Here is a 26,903-nt window from a genome sequence, read left to right on the forward strand (position 1 = left end):
TTAAGTCATTAGTCTCTCCTCACAAATGAAGAAATGCCAGATCTTTCAAGCCTGGGGAATTGTTTTCTATCTGACCAGAGCTAACCCTTTCCTGGACCATAGCTAACCCTTTCCTGATGCCCTCTCCACCACTTCAGGCTCAGGACCACATGGGCCATCATCCCACAGAAAGTGCTCTTGTTTTTTGTTTTTTGTTTTTTGTTTTTTTAAGACAGAAGAAGCTTTCTTAATGCAATGAAAGAGGTATTCCTCAGTCAAAATGTTATTCAAATATCTTCATTTCTCCACTAGCCTACACTGGTGCTGATGAAATCTCTTTAGATAACCTAGGACTCTCCATTTTTGAGGGAGGGTTCCCACAGCTAAGCCCCCACTCTTCAGGACAAGCTTCACCTATTTATAAACTCCCATTTCTCTGTCTTTAGATGTCTGTTGCACTTCATGGCTTTTCAGGCAGCACTTGTGTGTTTCTCTCTACCATTGGAGTGTTGTCTATGGGTGTGTTTTCTGCCAGGGCTATCCAGATTTCATTTTTCTCAGCAAAGCTGAGAGAACACTGGGGTGGCAGTGTCCATACCATGTGCTAAGTGTGGAGCTTTGGTGAGTGGTGCTGAGGTGTAGGCTGTGGAAACCACCTAGATCTCTTCCTACTTTGATCCAAAGAGTGGACAACAACCAAGACACTGAGGCAGAAAGCAATCTTCTATTACTTAAGTTAAAGCAAGAAACTAAAAGACTTATTGATTCTTTTCTTTGGCAATGATATAACCATCAATTTCTTCACATTATACCAAATCACAAAACAGTACACAGTACCAAAGAAAGAGAGTCTGGATAGAGCTAATGACCTCTATCTAAAGTAAGCTGTGTGAGTGCTACTTGTCTGAAATATATGCTTACTCTTCACATTCTGTTCTTTCTTTTGGCCTTTCCTCATGCTTCTTTTGGTCTTGTGATAGATGTAATCTATAGGGCTCTGTAGCTTTCCATTAGGCAATCTGAGTTATTTCACAGATATTACAGACTGTGTTCTTTGTTGATACCTCCTGTGGGGGCAAGTACTTCATTAGACATTTATCGAAGTGCTTTTTCAATGTTATTCGGTAGGAGTAACATTTTAAAGAGCTGTTTTGTTGTTGTTGTTTGGTTTGGTTTGGTTTGGTTATTCTAGAAAGGGTTTCTCAGTGTAGCCCAGGCTGTCCTGGAACTCACTCGGTAGACTAGGTTTGCCTCACACTCAGAGATCAGCCTGCTTCTGCCTCCCCAGTGCTGTGATTAAAGGTGTGCTTCACCACCACTGCCTGGCTTGTTTTAAAGAGCTTTATGTATAATTTTTGGCTGACACAGTTCATAAAGACTGATTTGGCACTTCAGGGCTGAGAGTGGGCAGAGGTGACTCGCTGACCCTTCTGGATCCTTTAAGATCTTCTGTTACCTACCCACCCCTATATACCCATGCTCACCCCTATCCACCACTGCTTTTCAACCTACAAGTGTCAGGTTGACCAGTTCCATCCTAAACAGAAAACGAAAAGAGCACGCTCTGTGTGGCTTCTATCAGAGTTTCCCTTCTTAAAATGAAGGATTTGATCTAATAATATCCAAATTGTCTTTACCCCAGAACACAGGTGATTCAGAGAGCTATGCCTTTCATCCCAAGTCAAGTTTATTGTTCTCTCTATACTCTGAACCAAATTTTAGGTTCATATCCAGAGTCATCACCCCTTGTGTGCTTAGGTGTTTATCAGTCTTATTTTTATTAATTAGCAAAAGTAACTACTGCATCATTTTTTCACTTTTGCCCTTACAAGCTTTCTGAGGATTAAATGGTAGCAGAAAGTAGTTACTGAAAGCAGCACAGGTTTCTGAGTTTTTCTGAAATGTTAATCTCCAACCTTTCTGCTTGCTTCTAAGAATTGATGTCCATGTTTCAATCCAAAATACTTTAAAGAACAAGACTAGAACAGATATGTTAGTCTCATATGCCTAAACATTTGGATAAATAATTGATGAGCAGTAAATAAAGGTCCACTCAACTGTATTTGTGTCTATCCATGCCAGTGTGAGAAGAAAAAACAATACCTGGAAAGACAAAACTGAATGAAAGTCCCTTAAATTCAGGTGTCTCATTACTTTCCAATGACAGACTAGTCTCTCTGCTCCAGTGGGGCATTATAGATAAAATACAAAATGGAAACAAATAACAAATATATTCTGAAACTCACTCTGTAATGCTCATGCAGCAGCAGAAGTAAGTGTCATGAATGGATCAGTATACTCATAACTGGGCCACTGCTACTCAGAATTAGCAATTTTGGAGACTCTCCTATTCACCCTTCTAATGTTTAAAAATATTCTTCAAACTTTATAATCTTTCAAAGATGCTCTGATCACTTGTCTAAATATGAAATCCTTGCAAAAAGTGTATGAACTACCCTTGCAAAAAGTGTATGAACTAGGCTAGGTATAATCTCCCATCTGCAGTTGAGACATGGTGAATCAGAGAAGTCACAAAGCTAAGAAGTTGTAAAAGGCTTTACATTTGCCTCTCAGCTTCAGCCCAGGAACTCTTCTACTAAGCCTGGAAAACAAGAACTTCCTTAACCTGTACATTAAGAGGTCTCCTCTAGCTGAGATCTCTTCCTTCCCATGCTTCCTGTTTACTGCTACCAGAATCCTTCCAGGTTCATGACACCAGAGGTTCCCTCCACCCTTCCCTTCTCATCCATGCTCTCTCCACCCTCTCTGCACACTCACTGGCGCTCTTATAATGTTGATTGTCCTGTGCAATCCAGTCTCTTCACTGCTAAACTCCAGGCTTTCTGAGACTCAGTGTCTAGAGGACAGAAAAGCAAAGAGTGTCTTTGCAGGATGGTTCAAATGTTGCCCTCTAATTCTCGGGTGATAGTGTGATGCTTTACAATTCAAATCAGACTTCCCAATCCACCATCAGGTCAAAGCTATGAAGCAGTTCTCCTAATTCTCATTTTTGTAGCTAAAGTGATTTAGACACCTAAAAGCTAGAGAGTTTGTCCCAAACTGTGCAATAAGTGGCCTCAGCAGGGTTCAAACCCACGTTTCCAAACCTGTGCCCTTCTTATCTCTTTCTCTCATCATAGAACCAGGCTGATGGGTGGGTTAGTGCATCTTGTGTTTCCAGCTAAGCTTAGAGACTGAGAGGATGTGAAATTAATCTCAGAGTTAGTGGTTTTCTTTCACTTTTCGAGTGTGGCCTCTTATACAAGTTCTTCTTTTATGTGCTTCCCTAAGAAGACCTGAGTGTGCTGCCAAGGAGGCAGCAGACACTGAATAAATATTTGTTCAAAGGGATCGAGTGTCCTGCCTTCTAGAATTTCTACAAGCAATCAAAGACTATTAATTAGGGAGAGGAAATGAACCAGAAGGATCAAGATCATCCGAAGAAGAGTGTACCATGCACATCGTGATAATGGAACTCGTGATAGGTGCTGTAGTGATGGGAGAGGCCGAGAGACACTAAAATGCTGAAATTCCTCCTTGTAAGGAACTGTGCTGCCAGTGCCTGCTCACAGTCATATTATGTCTTGTATTCTCTGTTGCCCCTTTTCACTGACCTGGAACTCTTTCAGGCCATTTTCAGTGTGAAAAAACGATTTGGTGCCTCCCACATGACATTTAACCTAAAATAAGATTGTCGATAAGAGTTTGTTTTTGTGGGAAAATTTAAGAAGCCTGCCTGAATTTCAGCTGGGCAGTGGTGGTACACAGTTTTAATTCCAGCATTTGGGAGGCAGAGGCAGGCAGGTCTCTGAGTTCCAGGCCAGCCTGGACTGCACAGAGAAACCATGTCTGAAACAAACAAAAAAAGGAAGCCTGAATTTCTAAGACAAAATTGTTCTCTGAATTTTTGTGCCCTGATGCATAGGCCAAATCAATAAAGATAACTCACATTTCAAAACCAAAATTCTCATATAGAAACAGAATTTAAATAACAAGAACATTAGCCTGGAGCAGGTGGCTCAGGTTCAGAATGGAAGGCAGATTTTATGGTTATTTATTTCTCTCCAAGCTGAACCACACCCCTATGTTAATTTCTTTTAATGATTTTGAAATGCTAAACTACTATAGAATTGTACGCTCTCTATGTTTCTTCTAGACTTTACCTTGGAAAGGTATTGGGTTACACATTTAGAGAAAACAAAATTTCTAGTCTAAAGCTTTCTTAGAAGGGGAGTCTTACTAAGGCCCTGCGCTACACTGTTGGTGTGAAAGGTGCTTTCTTTGTTGCACCTACCTGGGCAATGTCAGGGAAAGGAAGCATGGCCGCTGTAACTCCTGGTTTCCTAGACTTCAACCTTGTTTATGTGTATGCATCAGAGCCCACTTTAGCCACTGACACTGAAAACTGAACCACAGTATTGGATTTGGTGAACTTTCAGTTTCACTGGCCAGAAAATGGCAACTAACACTACCCATGCCATCCAGTTTAGTGAGAATTAAATAAGAATACACGGACATGTATATACCCCATTTATTGCACAGCTCAGTAAAAGTCAAAAATGAGAATATGCATGGAAGTAAATTAGTGAATTATGAAGCCCTCTTAGAAAAGATTATTTCTGTTATAAACTAATGATGGCCACTAATTGGTACCTGAAATATGAAATAGCTACACACCTTCCAAAGTTTTCACTAAGCATATTAGTTTTTTTCCTAAGTCAGAGTTTGATGGATACTTCTCCAAAAAACACCAAAAAAAAAAAAAAAAAGAAAGAAAAGAAAAGAAATTGCCATGGCTGTCCATGCCAAACAGTGTTAAATTCAAAGGTTTTATTTTTACAGTCTCCCTGTGTATGCTCATTATTTAGAAAATTTTCCATGATTTCTGCCTCATTCATGACCATCATCATAAGTAGAGCACATTCTAACAATTCAGTGAGTTCCATTTAGCCAAGAGATTAAATAGAGTTCACAGATTCATGGGCTGTTGTCTTCACTTAAATGAATCAGTGATTCGCGGTTACTGATCAACCTACTAATGCCACCGTTCATAAATGGGAATGGGCCAACCCCTGCTGGTATAATCATCAGCTGGAGGAGGAGTGGGTTGGGCACCGAACAGCTGATGGTTCTCCTCATTTCTAGAGGGGGGCCCTTGAGATGACTGCATATAGGTAGGCAAGGCTAGGCAACTGTGACACCTCCCCGGGGTCCAGTTGGTGCCAGGGATTTAAGAGCCTCAGCTGTCAAAGAACAATAAATTTCCCTTCAAAATATAAAACATAAATCAGTGTTTCCCAAACACTGAAAGGCAAGAAGAAACTAAATCCCCACAATAATGAAAAGAATCCTGTTAATTAAATCAGTAAGGTAGAGAGCTTCCCTCCCAGCACACGGCCCCGCTGAACACTAGAATACCTTGGAGACCAGAGCTGAAATCCAAGCTTTTTCTAGTTTGCAAGCCAGCATCCTGAGGGAACATTTAGAAGAAAAGGGGGTGGGGGAAATCTTAGAAACAGGACAAGTAAACACAACTTCTTTTTTTTTTAGAAGTTGTTGGACAATGTTTATCTAGAAAGGGAAGTTGCAAAACATATTGTAAACGAGGCTCGGCACGAGTGTGCCAACCTCTTATCAGATCTGCACCTGTCTTGGGTGAGCCGAGAGCCGCATCGCTGTGCACTGAGACATAGACTCCAATATGTGGTGCTGTGTCTTTGACTGGTTGGCTGGTTGGTTAGTTGGTTGGATGGATGGATGGATGGATGGATGGATGGATGGATGGATGGTTGGCTGCACACTACACTCTTTCATTTTATCTGCCTCTTGAACCCCCTGGCTCAAATAGTTTATAACAGTGTTTGTTTAGTTACTTCACACGTCTTTCTTTTTGTCCTGCAAAGCCTCTAATGTAGATTTGTGGGTTGCTTTAATGTTTGGTTAATTGGCTGGTCTACTAAGAGAGAGTGTGTTGGCATGGTTGAGGTCAATATGTGCTAAAGGTCAATACGTCAGAAGTACTGTGGACAGACTTTGGAAGGCAATGTAACTAGGGTTTGATCTTGATCCTCATATATCCTAGGCAAGGCCCTCTACCTCTGAGCTACACCCCCCAGCTCAGTTTAGTTGTTATTGTTGCTGTTTTGATTGAGTTTTTTTCATGGGTTTGTTTGTTTGCTTGTTTTGAGACAAGCTCTCGTGTCATCCAGAATGACCTCAAACTGTTTATATAGCCACTGGCACTTAATTGCAAATTTCCTTACTTCTGCCTCCCCAATACTGGGATCACAAGAACACTGCACCATGCCCAGCACAAGCCCTCTGTTTACTCCTTATTTTGAGACAAAGTCTCACTACATTTCCCAGGCTAGCCTGGGAAACTTTGGATAGTTCTACCTTGGTTTCCGGAGTAAGTGGAACTAATTTTCAAAATGATGACAAAATTGAGTCTCTAACTCCAGATTGCCATCCCTCAAGTCTTACCCTACTGGCATGCCAATCATTCACTCTGGCAGAAAGAACGGAAGTAGTGGACCCAGTGTGACTCAACCCCAGCACTCTGTGGCTGAGACAGGCTTGCAGTGACAGTAAGTAGCCAGACTGATATCTTGGCACAGCATGATAAGATGGCAGCCCCAAACTCAATCCTAACTGTTGCCTTCTGATGACCTTGCTGAGTTGTGGGTCATCATGGGTTCCCTTCTCTTTGCTGATACCTCTGACCTTTCCCAGCAGTACCTCTGTGCTTGGGGAGGAGTGGCATGGATCTGCTTAAGATTTTGATTTTCCCTGCTTGTCAAATCAAGGAAGATTTAAAGCCATACAGTCTGCTGTGAGAAATGAGTCTGTATGTGTGTACATTCAATGTATGCATGCATGAGCATTGCAAGGAACATGTTAGTAGGGTTTTTAAACTATACTTGTCTTATCTAATCTTTTAGGAATGCTACTTTTGTTAAGGACATCCTTGTTTTAGCAGTATTTTGAAGGGCTGTGGAGATGACTCAGTGGGTAAGAACATGGCTATACAAGAGCATAAGAACTGGACTTGAATACCTAACACCCACATTAAAAACTGGACATGGCTATTCATGCATCTAAGTGGAGACAGGCAGACCCAAGGGCCTCTTAGGCTAGCCCAGCCAAAACGGTGAGCTTCTGTGAGAGCGAGAACCTGTCTTAAATGATAGGGTGGAGAGCAATGGAGGAAGACACTGACATCTTTTTGTTTTGTTTTGTTTTTTTGCCTCGAACTCACAGAGATCCGCCTGCCTCTGCCTCCCGAGTGCTAGGATTAAAGGTGTGTGCCACCAATGCCTGGCTGACACTGACATCTTACAAATGGGTGCACACGCTCATGTGCACACATCACACACACACACACACACACACTATCTTGAAATAGCTAGTAGATAACACAACATCTGTGTTCACTAGCATTGCAAATGATACCTTCAGTCACAAGTGTGTTTGTGGCTGTCAGCTGATGGAGGTAACTGTTTCAGATGACAGTAGTAACTATTTCCTAAAGCCTGGACCTTAAAAATAACTCAACAGAAAAAACATGAAGCTAAATGCTGATTTCATGTAGATCCAGCTATGCATCTGGTTGTGTTTGTGCTTAACTTTTTAAAATATCAGCTTCTCAGAGCCACACTTGATCTCTTGTACATCCGCAGCCCCAGAGCTGTGTAGGGTGGCAGTAGGAAGAGTACGGGGCCTTGCTGGCTGCCCAGACAAGCTGAAAAGTCCAAACTCAAGATGCAGGAAGGGACCCTACCCTGAAATTACCAGGCCAAAAAGGACAGAGGAAGACACCCATTGCCCGCTCTGGCTTCCATGAGTTCACAAGCACAGGTGCACACACATGTGCAAGTGCATACATCTGCCACATACACCACATGCACAAAAATAAAAAAGTGTAAAAATAAGAACAGGTTAATTAATTAAATGAAACATAAGCTTCTCAGCCACATCTCTAGGTTAACTTGGGAAGTCACACCAGCTGCCTCAGATTGGATGTCTGCTCTCAAGTGTTCACTGAGAACTACTTGCTAGAAACCCAATAGGCACAGCTACCCAGTCCCAGTAAATAGTTTATTCTAGAGTCCAAAACTAAACAGCATGACATTATAGAGCTGGGGACATGGCACAGTCAGGAAAGTTCTTGCCAGAAAAAGCATGAGGATGTGAGTTCATATCCCATACCAAGGGGAAAAAAACAGAAACGGCCATTGGCCTAGAGTCCCAGTGCTGGGAAAGCAGAGACAGGAGGGTCCCTGGGGCTCACTGGCCAGTAGGTCTAGACAAATTGGTGAGTTCCTGGTTCGGTGATAGAATCTGTCTCAGGGCAAATGCGTTGGTACAGCTGGGAAAAGAAACTCACCCACAAACTTTATGGCCTGAGTTTGATACCCAGACCCAACCCACAACCAAAAGTTGTCCTCTGACCTCCACAAGCATGCACACATAACACACACACACACACACACACACACACACACACACACCACAACACACATACCACACACACCACATACACACACCACACACACACACACACCACACATACACATACCACAAACACCACACACACACATACACACACATACACCACATACACCACACGCACATACACCACACACACACACACACATACACACACACACACACACACCACACCACACATACCACACACACCACATACACACACCACACACACACACACACACCACATACACATACCACAAACACCACACACACACATACACACACACCACACACACATACACACACATACACCACATACACCACACACACACACACACACACACATACACACACACATACACACACACCACATACACCAATTCTACCACCACCACCATCATCATTATAGCAAATGAAATTAAAAGAAAAAGAAGAAAGAACTTGTTTCAAGAAGTAAGGTAGAGAAGGAGTTAAGAAAGATACTGTACATTGACCTCTGAATTCCACAAACAGGCACACACAGAGAATGAAAGAGATAACGTTACAAATTACAATTTAGTGTTAAGTATTCCCTCAGTGTTGTTTCACCTATCTATAGGGGGTCTGGCTGTGATTCAGCCTGGCTTTCTCATGTTTCTAGGTTTTATAGTGGGAGGCCCAAGGCCCGGTGTGGACAGTGGACACAACCACCATGAAAAAGGCTAGCCTCCTCAACCGCCTGAGGGGTGACTGTAACAGCGCACCATTTTCTGTCCATAATGACATCATTTTGACAATTTCAGCACCCTTTCTTTTTCTAGAATGGGGAGAGGGGTGGAGTGAGAAGCCAGTCTTCTGATCAGGAATTTTCCCAAACTCGGGAAGGAGAGGGATAAAGTTTGCCTTCCCCCATGTTTCTATATGACAGATTAAAAGCCACGCAGGTATGCAGAGCTGCTTAAGCCTCACCAAGGTGCCAGCCTCTGAGCACTTTGATGTCATCTGCTTGCTGGACCCTTGAGACATTCCTGAGATCCAAATTCAGTTGACTTTCTGTGGCTTGCCTGTCCCTTCTGGTGTTCAAAAAAGGAAGGAAAAAGGTCCCTGCTCCTTCTTGTCCCCTTCCTTTATTGTACGCTTTGCTTTGTTTGTTTGATTTTAAAACTGCCATTATGTGAAAGTGTAGCAAGTATAAATAATTGAGAAGATAACTCTGTGGGGAAACCGCTCACACTGCCTTTGTGCAGAGGCAGCTCATTACGGCTCTGAGCTGCAGCATTCCATAAGAGCAATTATGCAGCATCAGTATGTCATGGATATTAACCAAGGGGAGTAGATAAGACACGGGAAAATCATCCTGTATCTTATTTAATTAAATTTATTTGGTTTTTCCAATAGGTCCTCTAGTGTGCAATTTCTCCGACCACTCCACAGTTGCTGTGGTCTTTGCAGGACTGTTACATGACATTTTTTTTTTTGGCATTCCTCCTCAATTTTGTATAGACCTAAAATGTATTTATATTGGGGTTTAATTTCTACCCAAGGAGAGGTTACCCATGAAAATGGAACCATAATTTGGTCATGAGGTTTTTATCCCTCCTAGGGCTTATATAGCCTGTTAATATATGTTAATACAGCCAAGTGAATAAAAGGTTAAACAAGTGGGTCAGGCTTGGGGAGTCTCAGAATGCTTACTTCTGCTTAAACGGAAGGAAAAGCCCGGAATGGCGCTTGCCTTACTTTCACCCCCATCATTTTAAGAATTGCTTTGCCAATCCTTCACAGCAAATAGTAATTTTAAGTGGACCAAAACAGAGCTCAGGGTGTTTGCACTCCACAGTAATGATAGAGTAGCCGTGCTCCCTGGAGTCAATAAGCCCAACAATTGAGTCATTTTTGCCTCCTGTGAGTGAATCACTGCTGTTAGCCTGAATGACAGGATTGCCTATAGAACCAGAGCCCCTCACCACATTGACCTCATCCCAGAATATCAGGGTTCAGGGGGCAGGCAGGTGGTGTTTAACACAGTTATAAGTAAAAGCTAATTTTGTACACGGAGGATCTGTAAACAAGAAAGTGGAATTGATTGGAGGGTGGTGGGGGCCAGGGAACCTTAGATGTACATTGAAGCACATTAGCCAAAGCGGTCCATCCTCATTCTCTGACTCTCTCTTCCTCCTTTCTCCTTCCCCATAGCATCCCTTCACCATATTTCCTGTCTCCTATTACCTGGCCCATAAGTGAATGTCCCAATACAGTATATAGTAGAGTCAGCTGACCACAGCCCATTCACAAATCTGATTAATAAAATTTTAGGTAGTGTTTCAGAAGAAATATATATAATATATATATATATATATATATATATATTATATATTACATATAGTGTTTATATTATATAGTAGTACTGTATGTATTTATATAATAGTGTATCTTTAAAATATTTTAACTTTTTACAGTTATTTTGCATGAGGAAAGGTGCATGTGTGAAGTCAGAAAAACATGTAAGAATTAATGTTCTCCTTCTATCACGTGGGTTCTGAGGCTAGACCTCAGGTTATCAGGTTTGGTGGCAAACCTTAGGCTAAACCCCTGACCCATCTCACCAGTCGTATACTGTGTATCTTATACTTGACAGTATGTTTTTAAAATTTCTCATAGTTACTTTGAAACAAAAAATTCAGGTATAGCAAAATATCTAATAATAACTTAAAAATTTTAAGCGAGAAATGAAAACATAGAGAAAATATCCTTAACTAAAATCATCCCCTCATTTTTCAAATTACCCTTGAAAGTTCTGAGGTACAGCATGCGCACAGGGTCTGCTGGGAGGATCCCCGGGGTTTGCAATCCCACTGGGAGGAGAAAGTAAAGAAGAGATGTGTGGATATCACAAGGCCTGACTGCGGCCTGCACATCTGAATCTGAGAGTTGGGGAAGATGCAAGCCCTACTTTCCAATTGATAAATGGCTCTAAAGTACATTTTCCACTAGAAATTAGAACGCCATGGTTTATTTCAAGTGCTTGGAACCCTAGCACTCCTGAGATCCCAGTAGCTTGTTAGGAACTGATTCGAGATGCTCACCCTATTTTAGAGTGCTTGTCAATCTGCAAAGAACAATGACATAGCTCACAGCAGAAAAGAAAAAAAATCCTTACCTTTTGTTACCTTAATGCCCGTTATTCCCTAGGACTTGACCTGGGACTCTTCATTTTTGAGAAACAGTCACAGACACCAGTGTTCCTCCAAACATATCTGGGAGGAAATCTTTAAAAATGTATAATTGGCAAAAAAAAAAAAAAAATCCTTTCTTTTCTCCATCTCAAGTCTTCCTCCATTCCTGTTTCCTGACCCTTACCCCAAGAATACACACTCATAACACCTTTCTGGACCTTAGTGTTCAATCTGCCCTCCCCATTGCAGCCCAGCATAATGGTGACAGCCCACTCCCTTTCTGTCTCTTGCTATGCGTAACACACACACACACACACACACACACACACACACACACACACACGCGTATGCATACACACCGAGCCTGTCTGCTGCCCAGGTAGAGTCACACATTGTACTGAGTTAGGGTCTTCACTTATTTCTCACTGTGACATTCATTAGAGCAGAACCAGGAAGCCAGAATTATGTCCCATCTTAGCTTTAGACTGCTCTAGGGCACATCGTTCATCAGGAATTGAGCTATGCCACTTGCAAAGAAAAAAAAAAATGACAAGAGATTCCCTAATGGTTCTTCTATTGTCAATTCTAAATTATTTCCTAGAGGAAGGGGCCCTGTTTTCATTTACTCCTTTAGTTGTTTATTCACCAAACATTTTATTGGGGATAGCCCAGACAGTGTCGATAGCAAAAAACTAAAATATGCTCTCTGTAAAATCAACTAGGTGAAAACCAGACAAGTAAATTGTGATTGCCGTATTGAGTAAATTCTTCAGGGAACATGCTTGCTAATGACTGAAGAAGTGTGTGTGTGTGTGTGTGTGTGTGTGTGTGTGTGTGTGTGTGTGTGTGTGTACAGTGTTTGCATTTGTATGTACATGCACTTGTATATAGAGGCCAAAGGTTGTGACTCTTCCTCTATTGCTGTCTACCATGTATTTTGAGACAGGGTCTGTTACTGAACCTGCAGCTATACTGGGTAGTCAGCAAATCCCTAGGATCCTTCTGTTTCTGTTTTCCAGCACTGGGCACATAGAGGATCACAGCCTTCCCTAGTTTGTTTGTTTGTTGGTTGGTTGTTTTTTTGTTTTCTAACATGGATCCTATAAATCCAAACTTTAGTCTTTGTGCTTGCTCCAGGCAGGCAAAGGAGCCAACTCCCCAGCCCAAGAAATGCTTCTTAATCAGATTATGCAACAAAGTTACCCCAAAGAGGTGTTCTCTGGTAAGAATTTCAAATGGTGCAGAGACCAGATGTCTCTGATCAGGAAGACCATCCTGCCAGGCAGTGGTGGCCCACTCCTTTAATCCCAGCACTTGGGAGGCAGAGGCAGGTGGATCACTGTGAGTTTGAGACTAGCCTGGTCTACAAGAGCTAGTTCCAGGACAGCCTCCAATTATTTTTATATAACAGGATTCATAAATCTATGACAGGTAAGAAAATTGCAGCACTAAATGATTTGTCTTTAATAGATGGTGACATTATATCCACTCCTGTGAAGATGGAGACAATCCAAATGCCATTGTTTTCATCTGTAAGAGTTGTTAGATTGCACTGGAATTGTTTTTTTTTTTTTTTTTTTTTTTTTTTTTTTTTTTTTTGGTTTTTCGAGACAGGGTTTCTCTGTGTAGCTTTGGAGCCTATCCTGGCACTCGCTCTGAAGACCAGGCTGGCCTTGAACTCACAGAGATCCTCCTGCCTCTGCCTCCCAAGTGCTGGGATTAAAGGTGTGAGACACCAATGCCCGGCTGCACTGGGAATTTTAATAAGACATGTGGTGTCTGGATAAACTCTAAAAGTCCTCTCAAACTGTGATACATCTGGTTTACACCCAAAACTCCATGTGGAACTTCAGAATCAAAGGTTGATATCTTCATTCCTCTGTAAATGGCTGTTGGGGAAGCACATCCACTAACTAACCATTTAAAGCTAAAATATTTAAGGAGTAAAGCAGCCACGGCATAACCTCTGGTTTGCTAGATCTCTTGTGGTTTATAAAGATATATTTTATGTCTTTTATGATTATGGGATGATGCTAAAAATTTGTGGGTAATAATCCTATCACATTGGAAATGCTTTGTGTAGCATCTCTCTGCCCAAGACACAGGAGGGTACCTGGGTGTCAATCCAAGCAAAAGAGGTTTCATTTGCTCTTTAAGAAGAGGCAATCTGGAAGTTTTACTTAGAAATTAGTCTTTGATGTTTGAACATCATGAATATGAAGACATTAAGGCATATGTCTGTGAATAGAATTTTTTGCTTCTTGATAGAATTATGTTTTGTAATATTTTAAAGATTGTTTCGTTTATATGAGGCTTGTTGAAAGTAACTAGTAATTTTCTTTTGTTTGTTTTCAATCTTTGACTTTAACCCCTGTGGACAGCTTAGATGAGAATATAAACTGGTTAGATATCACTAAGTTTAAATAGGAGGAATGTCACTTGTATGCATATTTACGATGCTTTATTTGATGGATCTTTTCCATAATAGCACTTGACTTTCTGTGTTTTACTCTTGTCGCGCCCCCCCCCCCCCGCCCATTTTGGGTTGAAGCCACTCTAAAGTTTAACACCTGGGAGATTTCTCACTTATGGTTCCCTTTAAAAGTGCTAAAATCTCAGCCTCCCAAACAAGAGACCAAGCTACCGTTTAAAGAAAGAAGTGGTACTGATAAAAGGCCCAAGAATGTTGCCACCTTTCCAATGTGTCCTCAGCAAAATCCTTTCTTTTAAGCCAGCAGGAGAAAGGAAAGGGGGATAAGAGCCTGGTCCCTGCAAATGCTTGTGGCATGCCGATCTGGTCTTCTGAAACATCCCCCGCTGCTCCAGAAAAAGGAGTCCCTGAAGCAAATGAAAACTCTGGTGGGGACATTCACATGCATAGCACCCTCCCTCCGAGGGCTTTAGATCACAGGTCCTGGGGTGATTTGGCCCGAGTTGAAGAATAGAGACTTGTGAACCATTTGTCTCCACACCTAGAGTATGCTGAAGTGCTGTGTCTTTCACCTTAAAAGCCCATTTAAAAAGAAAAATATGGTTTGTGAGAAGGACACAATTTGGACACCATCACACTTAATGGAGTCCCTTTTAAATGTAACACTCAGTCCCATCAATTCTCTTCTAAATTACTTGTCACCACCTAGAGAAAACCTGTCCTTGATTATCTTATGCAATTGCTTAAAAATACAGTGTGTGAGTGTGTGTGTGTGTGTGTGTGTGTGTGTGTGTGTGTGTGTGTGTGTGCACTTCATTTAAACCTCTGATAAATGCCATTGCTAGAATCACTCAGGCTAAGTTTAAGGCAATACAACTTGAGTCATAGCACATTGTGACTTATATGTATGTATGTGATTGTCATCAGCTTTTAAATCTGTTCACACCAGTCATCTCAAAACTCAAAGTAAGCGAACTAGACCTCCTAGAAACAGGCCATTGTCTGTAGGCTTTTATTTACAGTTGACTGACCAACAGGATCAGATGGAGAACTTTGTAAAATCTTGAGAGTGTTTTCAGAGGTAGCCAAACACTTTTTAAGCTTACTGCTTGAGAGCTTGAATAGTCCTAGTTTAATAAATATGAAGAGGAGAGGCGGTTTTGAAGTAGTCACTTCATGTTTTCAGGGTTCATGCTTCTTTTGTCCTTGTCTTGAGTAGCCTCCTAACTTTTCAGCTCTGGAGTTCCACTGCCAACTCACCTAGAAACCCAATGCACCTCACTCTACTACAAGAAGTAGGAATTTGAAAAGCAAATGGCCAGTTTTGATCAACTGTGCACCATGACATAGCAAACATGGATTCTCAGATTCACCGTCCCAGTGCTCTTTACACAACCCTCCGCCTAGCAAAGCCCAAAGCCTGAGTCATCCTAAGAGTCAAACACTCCTCATTTTCACTGGAGTCCATTTCATTGCTCCTTTCTCCCTGCGTTGCCCAAGAGTGTTGAGCCATTGCTGTTCCACTCTCATCAATCCAGTTCAGTCCATCCTCTCTCTACCTGGCTGTTGTATAATGTTTTCAAGAGGCTTCATTGCCTCACCTTCCCATTCAAGAAGTTCAGAGTTTTGATTTGTCTGTGACTTGCCACCAGGTTCCCCCAGAAATCAGAAGAAACTGTCAGCCAATCTCAGTTCAATTACCCTCCCCACTTCTCAAACAAAGTCAGTCTTGGTGGAGTCGGTACCATCAAGCAACTCTTTCTTTTCTTCCCTTCCATTTGTTTGATTTTGTTTTTAAATGCTCTTTCAAACTGATTTAGCTCTTTCCCTTCTAAGAGTTTGCTTGACTTTTTTTTTTCTTTTCTTCTGGTGCAAGGCCTTGCACATGCATGCTAAGTTAAGCAAGCACTCTGCATGTGGTTTTTTTAAAATAACTTATTTATTTTTATTTTATGTGCATTTGTGTTTTGCCTGCATGTATATCTGTGTGAGGGTGTCAGATGTTAAAGTTATAGACAGTTTTGAGATGCCATGTGAGTGCTGGGAATTGAACCTTTGGAAACCTTTGGAAAAGCAGTCAATCGCTGAGCCATCTCCCAGCCCTTCTGCAAGTGTTCTGTACCTCCAGATCTTTAAGCTGTCCCCATGCTCTGCTGCCCCTTGCTAGCCCTGAGCTTACCATGTAACTCAGACTGGTTTTGAATTTGCTGTCGTCCTGCTTCTGTTTCTCCAGTGCTTGCATAGGTATTTGTGCATTGTCATTCCTGGTGACCAATCTCTCTTCATATCTTTAGTTCATTCCATTGCAATCGTTGATTAGATATAGGCTGTTTATTTGAAATAACTTGTGTGCTTTCAAATGATGACTTTTTTCAGTTTGTTTATGTGTATATGAAGAATAGAAGTCTCAAAAGGCATGATTTGCATTTTCAAATGTTTCAAATATTTCCATACATCATCCATATGTCATTAAATTTGGTTTGGGATAACTGCAGAATGTGGACAGCTTATCAATGGTGACACATGTACAGATTTTTATGACCCTTGAAATTATTCCCAATAATTGTTTCAGGGTTGAGAAGAGATGAGCAAGTACAGTGTAAGGCCCTTTTTCAGCTCCCCACCCCCAAAGCCAGTTACAGGGACACACACACCCCTAGAGGACGCAGCAGTTAAATAAGAATGAGCATGGAGGAGAAAGTTGGTGCTCAGTACATTTTGATTGGCCAATGGATAAAGCCAAGAATCAAGCTAAATAAATGCCATTCCCTCTGAACACAAGAATGGAGGGAGAAGGAAGACACTAGAACAAGGCCTGACTGCATGAATGCAAACAAGCCCTTTCTCTTCTGCATGTCAGCAACAGCTCCTTCCACCTTTGAAGGGACAGGTAGAAATAACCTAGAATTAACAAAAAGAAATCTCTATCTGTATTTGCTTTCACCTTCCTCTGGAGCAGCACAGAAAAATCTATCGAGGTGTTAACGAATTCATCCTTGGGAAAGTTTATTGCCATGCACGTGTGCAGGTGCACTGTGCCCGCACACGCACAAACATGTGGGTGCCCAGGGGGCTGCCGACTTCTCACTGTCACACAACTGACAAGGTCGTGATGACTTCTCAATGCTGCCATTCCACGTCCCACTCCGTTGATGGGCACTTCCAACTGGACAGGATTACTGTTGAAAACAAAATCAGACATTTGCAACCGGTTCAGTTCTCAGCAAGAAAAATGCACATGCCTTATGTAGATTTTGTTGTTGATTTTTTTTCCCTTATAGGTTACTCGGGGAAACACATGTCATTATAAATCAGTAGTAATGAAATCACCATTATGGCATCTTGGATATTGCATTTGCTAAAGCCTTTCTGGACATTAAGTCAGCTTTCGATGATTGATATTATAGACAGTGGATAAACATTTTTGATGGATCTGTTTGCTCTCAGATGGAAAAAGAAAAAACAAGGAAGCAAATCCTTTTTTTCTCCTTGATTGAAAGAGTGTAATGCCATCGGAGAGGGAAAGGTTCAAATGTGGTCATCACAGGTTGGTGACACCAAAAATAGAAACTCACTTAGGGTAAAATTTGCTGTCAGGAAAAGTGGAGTGTTCTTTCTGAACTGGGGAACATGTGGTTCATGTGAGCTTGCTTGTAGAGGGTTGCTGCAATAAGGCTTCTTTCATACAGGTGTGTTTATGCCCCAGGCTTGCTGGCCACAGTCCATTCCATTTACAGAAGCTGAATTAAACAATAACTACCACTTGCAAAAAAAAAAAAAAAAAAATGGTGGAGGTGGAGGAAGGGGGAGGGGGAAAGGTGAGCGTCAAAGGAGATGCCTGAGAGCTTTGTTAGGGCCAAGAAAAGCCTGTTGTAGTTGTCAGGGCTTGTTGATGTTGCTGGGAACGGCACTTTTTTTTTCTCCTGGATTTTGTGGTTCTGCCTAAGGAAAGAAAGTAAAATAGAACGGAAGAACAAAGTCCCACTCTATAAATCAGCAGCTGCTCCTTGCCAGATCAAAGGAATGACATTTTTGCTCCTGGACTTCTTGTCCACTTGAGGGCTTGACAGGCAGCTAACAGCTGGCCTGCTCCACTGTATGAGAGAATCAGCCTGCATCTTCTTCGGAGCAGATGACAAGCTAATCAGAGAGCTATCCATGGCACAGGACACAGGAGTGCACCTTGACCTCTTCCAACATTTCCAATGCGTAATTGCTCAACAGCATGGTGCATTTTGGGCCAGTTAATTCTTAGGTGACTTCCATTGAGAAGAAGAATCTAAGATAGCACTCAGTCAAAGGTGATCACGAAAGCCAAAAATATTTTTGAAATTACAGGATTTGTCGGGATTAGGTCTTAGTATGAATTAGCACGTTTGGAACATAACAGGAGCTGGCTACGAATGAGGGTAACTGGAACATAATGGGAGCTGGCTATGAATGAGGGTGACTGTTTATCAGGTGAGACTGAATAGGTTTCAAAGCCCAGTCAGATAGATGGCCCAGGAGCTGGGAAGTGGTCATTTTGAAAATGATCACTGTTTCTTTGTAGGCTGGTGGAGTTGAATGAAGTTATAGATCTATGTTCCATGTCTGCAGAAAGTGGTTTTCAGAATCCCTCTTAAGGTGTGCAAGTATCCAAATCTGGAATTTTAATGTCAGTAGTAAGATGTTCAAAATAATTCAGTTTCTCGTTGATTTCCATCTGCAATAAATCATGTCCAGGATGAGGTAATATGCTCTAACTTATGTCTATTGACTTAGTGTTTTATCTTTAAGAGGATAGATTCTAGATATGAATAGCTAAGGAAGTTCGAGTGTTTTCTCATCCCTGGCTTTCAAGTAGCTCTGAAAGTAGCTTTTATAATACATGATAAATAGCCACATGTGAATAACCCGGTAGCATTCTGTACAAGGAACAGTGCTGCAAAGTCAGGACCTGCTCAGATGCTGTGCTACACGCCACTGGGTGGAAATGTACTAATGTAATTGTGTTGGTTGTTGCTCAGCATTTAGAAAGAAATAAAAGATCATTCCCAATAGAAAGGGAACTTTCTCAGAAACTTTTATTAAATAAAAACTACAATTGTCCATATAAATCTCAGTTAGATAAGATGCCCAATTTTTTCCATCACCTTTATCAATTCTTTTAATAAGGAAGAATCATATGTATTATTTAAAGAGAAAGGTGAAAGAGGAGTGTGCCGTCTTCTCTGGTCCTGAAAGACCTTCTGTTGACAATTTCCACATGCATTTCATGGCCCCAGCTTTTACTTTAACAGACACAGATGGAGTAAAATGAATCAAATTATTATACATTGTTGGTTACCCAAGGTAAGTGATTAAAAGACTCAAGAACTGAGGTACTTAAAGAGGACAGTGTATGCAATGTTTGTGGCTACGAGAGTCACAATGAAAACTTGAACTTTACAACTTTCCATTCTTAGGCAGAGCACTAAGATGTCCTCTGGCTCTTACTGCAAGGCTTTGCCAACATAAATGTGGAGAATGCACTCAGAGAACTTCTCAAATGCAGATCTGGGAACAGTAGTGCTGGGTGGTACACCATGATGCTTCTGTACCTCTAACACACTGGAGTTGGCCTGGAAGCTGCTGGACCAGGGAACTCAAGAGTGGGAGGACCTAGAAAGTCACTAAGAAGATGTGCTCAAAAATGAGCCCACTCTGCAACACACACACACACACACACACACACAAACACACACAAACACACACATACACATGAACACACATACATACATGCACACAAACACACACCCCAACACACATACAGGTACACACACAAACACAAACATAAACACATTCACACAGTTACATATTCACTCTGGTCTCTAGAAAGACCCTACCACTTGGGCACAAGCTACAGGCCACATTATCATCTGTTATCAGCCCAGTATTGATATTTTTAGTAGTCACCATCTCTTCTTAATTATTATCTCCAAGGGAACAGAGCCTTTTTTGGTTTTTCAAGACACGGTTTCTCTGTGGCTTTGGAGGATGTCCTGGAACTAGCTCTTGTAGACCAGGCTGACCTCGAACTCACAGAGATCTGCCTGCCTCTGCCTCCCGAGTGCTGGGACTAAAGGCGTGTGCCACCACAGCCCGGCTGGGAACAGAGCTTTTTAGGAACATCGATTAGGTGTGTTCTGTTCATTGGCTAACATTTAATACACCCTTACTACATAGTAAGCACTCCAAGAACCTTACATACACTATCTCTGTCAGTCCTCAGAACAGCCCAGGCCCAATTATTCCCCCTAGTTGGTAGACACGAAACAAGCGGAAGTGTGGAGAAGTTATAAGGAGCACAAGCCCCTTGGGTTTATTGTCGTCTTTCTCTAGGAAAAGGGCTTAAAATGTGGGACAATACGTAAGAGGACTGTGATCAAAGTTGAGTACTTTAGTGAATAAGCTATATGGGTGTTTGCAACTTTAGGGGAGCATTAAATAAAGCGCTGGAAGTCTACAGTAGACAGCTATGGAAAAGAACTGTCGCCCACTTGATGACTTTGCCCTGGGCCTTTCGTGGCAGCAGGAACAGTCTCTCCACTCAAGGCAAATTCATAAGGCTATGCAGAGTGTTCATGCTTCCACAGTAACATCATGTTTTCATATTGTAAGTGTGGGGGTATTTATTTCACATGTTTTTACAGGTGTGGGCAAATCTAATATTCTATCCAATTATAATTATGCTGTAGCTCAGGGACATTAGTTATGATCTGTGAATGTGTCCCCAAGTCATGTATGAATCTCATACATTTACCTCACTGTGCTCAAAGTTGTCTTTGGGAAAAGATTCCATGTCTGAACAGTGTGTGTCAGACATTCTCCAATCCAAGTTCTTGTTCAGTAGCGTTAAACCTGCCTAACTCACTGATTCAACCAGAGACCAGGACACAGAATAAAACTTGTTTGTTTTGTTTTTTCATATTAAGGAAAAAGAATCAAATGATTGATTTTCCAAGGTTAAGGCAGGAGCATGCTGGTAGGCAAACTGTATAGCTGAGAGTAGAACTTTTTGTGTTTTCACTGGGCCCCTGTCACCAAACTCCCAGCCACACCTTTTCCAAATTGATCTGATCCCTTGTGGCCTCTTCCTTGACAACACCAATCCAAGCGAGAGCTTCAAATCCAGCCATCCTCAGAGTGTTCAGGGCTGGCTGCTTTTCAAGCAAGGGCAGGGAGAGAGGCCTACACTTTCTAACAAAAGGAATGCTGCCTGAAGGAGTGCGTTACCAGGTGTGGCAAAAAGTTAGTGAACCAGAAAGAAGGGATTTATCAGCCATTTAAAAGGGGTGGGGGAACCAAGCAACAATCCAGAATGACACCTGAGTCTGCTCCCATCAGCCTGAGCTATGCTTTAGAGTGAAAACTCTTTAAAAGAAAACGCAGTAGTCAGATTTCAGGTGGGGGGAGAAAAAGCACAAAAGGCTCAAATATTTGGATTTTCCTGAGGTGGCTGGTGGTCTCCAGAAGACCTCTCCAACACGAGTCAGGTGGGCGTCGGCGATTTTTTTTTTTTTTTTTTTTTTTTGGAGTACATTCCTTTGAATCTACTGAGGTTTTTGTTGCTGTTGTTGTTTTTATTTCTAAGTTGACTTAGAAAAACCTCTTGATTCTTGGAAAGTCACTCAATTTATTTCTATAATTATTTTAAGCTAAGAGTTTTGGTATATAAGTTTGAAGGATTACACATACTAATGCACTTTCTATTTAAGTAAAATTTAGAGATGCAAATAGTCTCAGGAGACTGTCTTCGAAGCTTTTGTGTGAGCCTAGGCACTAACTTCGTGCTCAATACAAATCAATAGAACTGGTGTACTTTGGGGGTACTCACCCCCTAGGGAGTCACTAATTCAATTATCTGTAGCCCTTAAAAAAGTCACAATGAGGCTAATGAAATTTTTTTCTAAGGGAAATCTGGATAAGGCACTAGATTTATTAACCCATTTTCCACACAAGTTCTAAAAAATTCATTTTTAAAAAACTGTTTAATACCTAAGGTGACTTTATAGCAGAGTTAAATTATTTGTACTAATAAAGAAGTATATTGTATGCTTGCAACTTCAAAACCATTCTAGGATGATGTTAAAACTTACTGAGTTGGGGGGATGCTATTTTCTTCCTTCCTTCCTTTCTTCCTTTCTTTCTGTTTTTCTTTCTTCCTTTCTCTTTAAATATCAGATACAGATGAAAAACCTAACAGTCTTTGGATTGGAAATAACTTGTGGGGTTTTTCATTAAAGTTGGGTGCAGCTTGCTGCATTTTGGTTAGTTGGATGTCTTCAGCAATTTTTCAAATGTTTTGGGTTTGGCAAAGTCCAAAATGCTTTTTGCCAAGACCCTCTTTTCCCCTTATTTTTTAAACCCGTGTGAAATGCAGGGATAACTTAATCCATATGTGTCTGATTCATTTACACTTAACTCATCAAAATGTTATTTTGTGAGGCCCATTTAATATCCAAGAAACCTTCTGAGCCTTTTAAAGACAAGTCTTTTGTCTTTGAACCAGGAAGTTGCATTTTTCCATATGAATGGAGGTCTGGCCTTGAATGATTGGAGATGAGTTCATTTTTCAACTTAGATGCTGTAGAATTTGAGTAGGATCAAAGCTTAATATTATGTTTATTATCTGCATAAAGGAAAGGTCATCTTAACATGCAATCAGAGGAAATAGAAAGAATTTATGTCAAATCATTTAGAGGAATACCATATATGGAAGTTCATACTGGGAATTAACAAAATAAGAAATAATTCCTCATTTGATTGTTTTCATCTCTGAATTAAATGGCTCCATTTTGTGTTCGTGAGAATATTTTCTGAAAGGTGGATCATCAGCATGAGGGAAAGAAAGAGTTGTCATTTTAATTTTTAAAATCACATTTTTTTCTTAAAGTGAACACATTATCAATTTTAATAACTTCTATGGAATTAATAAACTATTCTGAGATCAGGGCAGTTGACAATTGGCAAGAGTTTTATGTTCTGAGATTTCTGGGGAAAAAAAAAACAGCAAAAACAGGGGCCCATATGTTTTCCCAATCCTGTATGATTTGAAAGAATGCATTGGAATTATGAAACAGTACTGGGGACCAAAAACATTGAGAATGAAACTTCACAGAGGCTTCAGAAAGACCATGTGAGAAAGTAAAGTCTCTATGACCCTCAGTGAAAGCTCCCCTCCCCCATGAAAACCTGCGGGGGCTTCTTTCTTTCAAGCTTTCCTAGGAGCAGTGAGCAAAGAAAGGCCATTGCCATAACTGCTAGTGAACACGCAGTCCACACCATGGAAACTAACTGAAAATGTGATGCTGGAGTGACATTGCCAAGTTCAGCGCTTCTATAAAGACCAGCTAGCACACAGAATGCTTTTTCTAAATGTTCTGTATTGTTGGGTCACCCCCATTAAACAACCTTTTGAGAGGACCCCCATTTTTACTAATGTAAACATTCTGATGAGTAGCCAAAGAAATGACCTTTGAGTGAACCTCTAACCTTCCCAGTAATTATTTGTTTGAAGACAGTGTGAAGTTCTCCTGCTGAGAACTAAGAACCATGGTGCCTTGCAGCCCTGTGAGTGAGTGAGTGAGTGAGTGAGTGAGTGAGTGAGTGAGTGAATGTTTGAGGGAACAGGAGAGAGTAAATAAGGGAACAACCTTCAGATGTAAATAATAAAGGGATAAAAAGGAGGGGGTAGCAATTTATTTCACCTAAAAGGTTAACCTACAAGAGAAGACATAAACAAAACAACAACCCACCACACAACAGGATTGGCAGCATATGGCAAGGACTGCCCCTTTCTACCAGAAACATCAAGACAGACCAAAGGAGCCTGCTCTGGGCATCTCTTGGTCTTTACTGAAACTGTGAGAAGAGCCCCTAGAGGGAGAAATAAGATGCTGCCCTTCTAGGCCTCAGATAAATTCTTTAAACTGATGGGAGGGCTGCTTCCGGAAGTCTTTGTGATCTGGTCAGCAACATTTCATAGGACAGCTCTCAGGACTCACATTAGCCTGGAACTTCCTTCCCCCAAAGCCAAAGGGCAGAACGTTTTTTGACAACTGGGACCTCCTTTCTTAAGTACTAAAGAAGTTCACTGTTTTGCAAACAGCATATGCAAAGGCCTCCTTTAGCTTTCTCCTGGCTATTATTCATCGGCCTAACTGTATTCTTCCTAGAGGACTCACAGGAGGTGATGTGTACTCACTGTCTACTCCGAGGGACTTAACTGCCAATATTTGAGAATTCTTCAGAGAATGAACTTTCAGGTCCTGCCTGGAGCCCCATGTGGACGCATCAATCATTAAGTCCCCCATATGCTTAAGATTTGAAAGTAGAGATGTTGAAAAACAAATGTTATCAATAGAAAACATTTTGAAGGGCCAGCTAACTGTATGCTCCCTACCACCCGCCCCTCCCTAGCCTAATGCAAGGCCACTGAATCTTTCCCAGAAGTTCATATGTGTGGGGGAATACCATCATTAAAAGTACAGGGACAAGGGTAACTCGCAAATGGTAGAAAATTGTTTTGTTTTTATTAAATTTGGAGAAATAAAGGAGATTTCTTATTGTCTTACTCTGTTTGTACATGAATATTTGATGGGCATTATTAAACATTAAAGTAACATGAAGTAGGCACTTATTTTTGGATTTTCAACAAAATTAGATCCAGGCTTCTAAGACAAAATAACCGCTGCTCCTTGCATTCCTGGGAATCAGCAACCGCCTGATTTGAAAACGTTTCCCTGGCCCTAATATCAACCATGTGGACCTGAGGCTGCCTTTCCAGTGGGTTGAAAGGTGGCTGAGTTTATGGTTGGCAGTTAGCTTATCCACTGCCCTGGGTGTCCCTGCTTTGGCTGCAAAGGCTGCCCCCAGCTGGCACTGACCTCTGAGTGACCCCTAACTTTACAGGCTTAAGCTGCAGGAGTTGCCCCAAGACCAGAAGTCTTTGGGCCAGCACTTATTACTGCTGTGTTGGTGATAAAACTTCAGACAGCCTAATTGATGGCTTTGCTGACCTAACAATACCTTGTGAAAGCCGAGTGCCAGAGCCTGGGCTTCATTTATGGCCAGCTGCAAGGGAAGCTGAATCTCCCTGGGATGGGACTGGAAGTCCAGGGAGAGGGGCAAAATCTTCCAGCCTGTGAGCTGCAACCTGGTTCCTACTCATTCCAAAAGCAAGCACACTAGCAGAAAGGAAATGCTTTCTCCTAGAGAAGTCTTGTCCCTCTCTGAAAATTAGTAGAGAGTTAGCTCTGGCTCCCCGATGACAAGGGAGAGACCATCCAGTCAGCTGTTTTTGCATACTGACAGACAAAGTTGCCTGTTAATTAAGTAGGTGGGTTTGAACTAGATATTGGACTCCAATGTGCCCTCCACAGTGCCCACAAAAGCTGTTCATCAAGCACTCAGAATGAGCTTGGTAACCCGACTTCTTTTTTCTGTTTCAGGTTTATCAATGCCAGAAGAAGAATAGTACAGCCCATGATTGACCAGTCAAATCGAGCAGGCAAGTTCTAACTCCTATCTATAGCCACATCCCATGGGCACAGTTCCTTCTTGAGTTCTCCTTCAAGAGTCTGTATCATCACCTGGTAAATAAGTACTTCCATCAGGCATTCTGGGAGAATTTTTTTTTTTAATATCCCCAGAATTCCGCTCTAGGAAGCAACTTCGCTAATTGGTGCTAATTGGAGATTTCCCACCCTGACTCTACTGGAACCGCTTTTTTTTTTTTTTTTTTTTTTTTTTTTTTCTGAATTGGTAATTGGGCACAAGTATTCGAGCCACAAGCAGTTTGTTTGACTGTGAACTCTGGAATTACTCCTTGCCTGTCTGCATCCAGTCATTAGCACACTCTCATTTTCTTGTTACCCACAACTCCTTGGTGTACTTTGCTCTCCCCACCAGAACATACACGGTTAAACTCATTGTATCCATTTGCTTTGACTATTCATAATATTCTAGTAAAGCCTGACATGCGTTGCCAGCATTATTTTTTATTAAAAGATTATTACCTTTGTTTAAAATGCATCACATCCATTCCACTGAAATACATGTGGGGTTTTCTTACAATGTCTCTCCATTTCTCTAAAACAGTTATTATACAGAGCTGTCGGGACCATCCCCATGTACTCCTGAGCATTTTGCTCAGGAACAGACATGCCCTTAGTTTGCTGAAGAGGTGTGGTCTCCCTAAGAAGGCTTATAGGAAAAATAAAATCAGTTTTCCTTGTAATGATTATGTCACTCACAGAGACGTTTAGCTTGATGGGGACTCTAACTCTAGCCTTCATGTAAACAATTTATGACAGTTACTCATCTTTCAGAAAAATTCCCTCAATAATGCTAAAGGACCACTCTACTTCTGAAGGCCAGGAGGCCCATTGCCAAAGAAATAAGACAATTGAGCCAGGTGTAGAGGTGCATGCCTTCAATCCCAGCGCTCGGGATGCAGAGGCAGGCTGATCTCTCTGCATTTGAGGCCAGTCTGGTCTACAGAGTGAGTTCCAGGACAGCCAGGGCTACACGGAGAAACCCTGTCTTGAAAATAAATAAATAAATAAATAAAAGACAGTTGAGACATCCTGTTTCTCTTGTTTACATATTTTGATGTGGGTAAAAGGCAAATATTTAATTGAGTCTACTTAACTGTATAAAGATACTCAAATTTCTAATATTTCTACTGATATGACATTTATCATTAAGCCCATAGAGATGGCAGGAACACAAAACTCCAAATGAAGAAGGGCTCCTTGCAATATTCATTTATTGGCTACCCTTCACTTTTCCAGCCTTCTCCATGACCAAAGGATAAACAAAGA

The 26,903-nt window shown here is 41.4% G+C and overlaps 1 protein-coding gene across 13 annotated transcripts in view; it reads left to right on the forward strand.

The window, feature by feature from the left end:
- Window positions 1-26,903, forward strand: part of Meis2 (Meis homeobox 2) — a 207,865-nt gene that overhangs the window by 176,526 nt on the left and 4,436 nt on the right. For all 13 annotated transcript variants that reach the window (XM_027422235.2, XM_027422234.2, XM_027422243.2 and 10 more), the window contains one exon: window positions 25,530-25,588. In XM_027422235.2, coding sequence (XP_027278036.1) covers window positions 25,530-25,588 — 59 coding nt within the window. The remainder of the gene's footprint in view (window positions 1-25,529; window positions 25,589-26,903) is intronic.

This window comes from Cricetulus griseus, chromosome 6, assembly GCF_003668045.3.
Source record: "Cricetulus griseus strain 17A/GY chromosome 6, alternate assembly CriGri-PICRH-1.0, whole genome shotgun sequence".
NCBI classification, from domain to species: domain Eukaryota; kingdom Metazoa; phylum Chordata; class Mammalia; order Rodentia; family Cricetidae; genus Cricetulus; species Cricetulus griseus.